This window comes from Pteropus vampyrus, unplaced genomic scaffold, assembly GCF_000151845.1.
Source record: "Pteropus vampyrus isolate Shadow unplaced genomic scaffold, Pvam_2.0 Scaffold37, whole genome shotgun sequence".
NCBI classification, from domain to species: domain Eukaryota; kingdom Metazoa; phylum Chordata; class Mammalia; order Chiroptera; family Pteropodidae; genus Pteropus; species Pteropus vampyrus.
The window spans coordinates 6,819,726-6,823,380 of NW_011888818.1; the positions used below are offsets into that span (position 1 = coordinate 6,819,726).

Here is a 3,655-nt window from a genome sequence, read left to right on the forward strand (position 1 = left end):
GAGACGGCAAGAGGGGCCAGCGAAGGATATTGAGAAGGAGTCCTCAAAGAGATAGGAAAAAATATCAAGAAAGCGCTGTGTTATGAAAGCCGAGAGTAGCATTTCAGTTCTGAGGGACAAGCCAGATGATGGCTTCACAATGCGGTTGGTTTGATTGATTTTATTAACATATTGGTGTGAGAATAAAGATAACAAGAGAGATCTGATGGTGGAGTTGTAAACTCAGGTGCATCACATAAATGAGATTAGCAGGGCACGTTGGGAGTGGCGGGGACTGTGGCAAACTGGAATGCGTGTGCCCAAGTACAGAAGGCAGCCATCACTCAGCTCTAATTGATTGCTGCCAAGCAGAAATGTCGGCACAGTCATTAGAGCATCTAAGTTTCCAAGAAAAGTCAAAATTTTTTATTTTTATATGAGATCTCACAATTCTTTATGCTAGCAACAATTTCAAAAACTTTTATGCTCTATGAGGGCTGAATTAAACACATCTTCGAGCTGTCACTTTGAAATCTCTGCCTTAATCAATTTTCTGTGGTGGGGCTGAACCACTGCAGCAGGTTGGAAAGTGATTGGGTAAGGAGGCAGTGGAGACAAGTGCAGATCGCTTCTTCAAGAAGTTGGGGGGAAAGGAGAGCAGGAGAGTTTGGAAGCAGGCAGGATCAGGGAAGGGTGTTTTAGGATAAGAAGAGCCATTTATAGGCTGGCAAAAGAGAGTGGAGAGAGAGAAGTTGAGGACCTCAGTAAGGAAAAGCTAGTTGATGAAATAAGAATCCAACAGAAGGGAATGGATGGTGCCAGAGATTAAGCTGGAGGCAGGACTCCTTTGTTCAAAGATGGAATGCAACAGTGGTAAGGAATGGAAGGACTGGAAAGGAGGAAGTGGATGGATTTCATACCTGTAGGCCTGTATTTTCTTAACAAAGTTGGGTAGGAGATGGTTCAAGAGGCCCGAAGAGAGGAGCAAAGGTTAGGAATGGCACTGAGGGACATAGGAAAGGGTGCTGACAAGGATGAGTGGAAGGTGGCTGCACTTCTGAGACCTACTAGAGTGAAAACCCTCTATTTGCGTAGTTGGGCTTCATCAGCGGGGCTCAGTGAGCCTGGGGATGGAGTTGTTGGTGAAAGAGATCAGCACCTGTTACATTCCAGGCCCTGCATCCTGTGCCTTATTCTCCTCATCTGATTTATTCCTCCCAACAATTCTGTTCACTCAGACTTCACTGGTAAATAAGTGGCAACTCTGAGATTCATACCCATATCTAGCTAGATCGAAAGTACCCTGACTCCGCTATACCACCGTACCCCACTGCCTTTCCTTGTACTCCCAGGATGCACTGGCAGAGAGGAAGACTGGGCCAGTGAATTCTTGTTTGGGCATTGATTGGCTGGTTTTATTGAGAAGTCAAGAAGTAAGAGAGTGGAAGTCGTGATGAAAGAGAGATTGAAATTATTGACCATTGGGAGTCCATGCAGATACATGAGGGCCAAAGGGGATGATACACTGAGGGGTTGGAGGAGGTTTGGAGGAACGGAAGACTTGGTGAAGCCCAGGAGGCAGTCAGTGAGAGATTGAACCGGGGCAGGGACAATGGGATTGGCAAGGAGGGAATGTATTCTTGAAAATTTTCAATCTGGGTGGAGGTGAGAGAAAGATGAGGTGAGGATGACTTCTGGGTATCTAACCTGTGTAGTTGTATGGCACTTATGCCTTTAACCAAGGCATTCAACATCATGTCATACCTCTTTCTCTTGCTCACCATGCTCTAGACACACTGACCAGCACATTCCCCCACCCCAGGGTCTTTGGAATACTGGAACTTCTTTTTCCAGGTATGCACAGGTGACTCCTTCCCATCTTCACATCACGATTCAAATGCACCCACCTCAGAGTGGCCTCTCTTGACCATGTTATCTAATGTAGCTCTCTGGTCATTCTTTATTATTTTATTTTATTCAGAATACTTATCACTGCCTGAAATAATTGTTTATGATTTGTTTACTTGTTTATTGTCTGTCTCTTCCACTAGAACAGACGTTTAAGAGAGCAAAGACATATGGGCTTCACAGCTTTGTTTTCTACTATCTAGAACAATGCCTGGCACATTAAATATAGACAGGAAGGAAGGAAGGAAGGAAGGAAGGAAGGAAGGAAGGAAGGAAGGAAGGAAGGAAGGAAGGAAGGGAGGAAGGAAAACAGAAGAAGCATGTTTGGAGAGGGGTCTGTGTTCAATGTCTGCATGCTAACTTTTGAGGTTGCCTGAGACACACCCAGGAGGTGGTGACATCCAGTGGGCAATTGAGAAAGCAGATAGGAGCTCAAGAACAGGCTGTCATTGTGCGCACAGAGAAGGTGGGCCCACGTGACACACTGGTACGAGCGTGTCTGTCCTTCCACATGGCTATCTGCCCCTTGAAGGCCAACGTTGAGAGTTGACTGGTTTGGGGCCCAGTGGGAAAAGAATCCTTCTGGGTTTGTTATACAGAAGTTGGATCAAAATTTTTCTCACTTCACTTTTCTATTCTGTTCCCATCCTTGCTGCTGCCCTGGGGTTGGCCATTTTCCATCTTTCTTCATTGTCAGCTGCAAGTCCCTGCAGTTTGAATGCAGACTAAATCCTTTCATCTCTGCTATCTCAAAGAATATCTCACCCACATCCAACCCACAGAGGCTTGAATCCAGCTTTGCCCAGAAACTGGACTTAGTTTTACTGAATTAGGAAATACTTTTTCCTTGCATTTGGCTGCTGCTCCATTTCAATCAGCCTTGCAGCCTTATACCTCGCACATGGCACTCAGCGGACCATACTATCCTCCTTTTGCAGGGTCCCCAGCTGCTGAGCAGCTCCAGGACATCCTGGGGGAGGAAGATGAGGCTCCCAATCCCACTCTCTTCACAGAGATGGACACTCTACAACACGATGGAGACCAGATGGAGTGGAAGGAGTCGGCCAGGTGAGACAGAGCCCCAGGTGGGAGGTAGAACGGGGCTTCCCACTGCCATCTGCTCAGGGCCAGGCTGAGCTGGTGGGAGGATTATCAACCAGTGGCATCTCATACTCTTAGTTCTGCTAGGGTACTTCCTGGCCCCTGAAGACCTTTCTCATCAGCATTCCTTGGTATCCAAACTGGGTTGGACACTAAGGAGAAAATAGAAACTTATGACTTTGTCCTTATCCTCGAAGAAATTGAAATCCATGGGGGAAGATAGAACAGACACCCATGAGACCATGAGAGAATAGTACAAGGCCATATATTCTTTGAATGGTTCAAACTAAATGCTGTAGGAGAAGGGGAAGCACCAAGCTGGCTGGGGCAGACAGAGAAGAAGAGGCTGTGTGGCAGGAAGAATCCAGATGGAGTGGTCCAGTGGGCTGCTGAAGAAAAGGGCCTCGGTGGAGTTTGGGGCAGGTAGGAGGCGGCAGGAGGGCTGATGAGAGAAGGATCCCGGGAGGGAAGATCAGAGACTGGGAGACAAGCCATACCAACGTTTCTCAAACTTGTTTTCCTATTAACATCTCCCACTCTGAGAAAAATTTAATTTATGTTAACTTTACTATATTAGAATCTATTTCTAATGAGAGAAATTAAATACTACTAAGAAATAAGATTTTGTCAGGTAGGGTTGAGCTTGGAGTGCCACAAACCGTTGTAA

At 46.2% G+C, this 3,655-nt stretch overlaps 1 protein-coding gene across 1 annotated transcript in view; it reads left to right on the plus strand.

The window, feature by feature from the left end:
- The window catches only part of SLC4A5 (solute carrier family 4 member 5), a 93,495-nt gene that overhangs the window by 19,776 nt on the left and 70,064 nt on the right, over window positions 1-3,655 (plus strand). Inside the window, exon 3 of the mRNA XM_011358170.2 lies at window positions 2,826-2,955. Within this exon, the coding sequence (XP_011356472.1) occupies window positions 2,826-2,955 (130 nt within the window). The remainder of the gene's footprint in view (window positions 1-2,825; window positions 2,956-3,655) is intronic.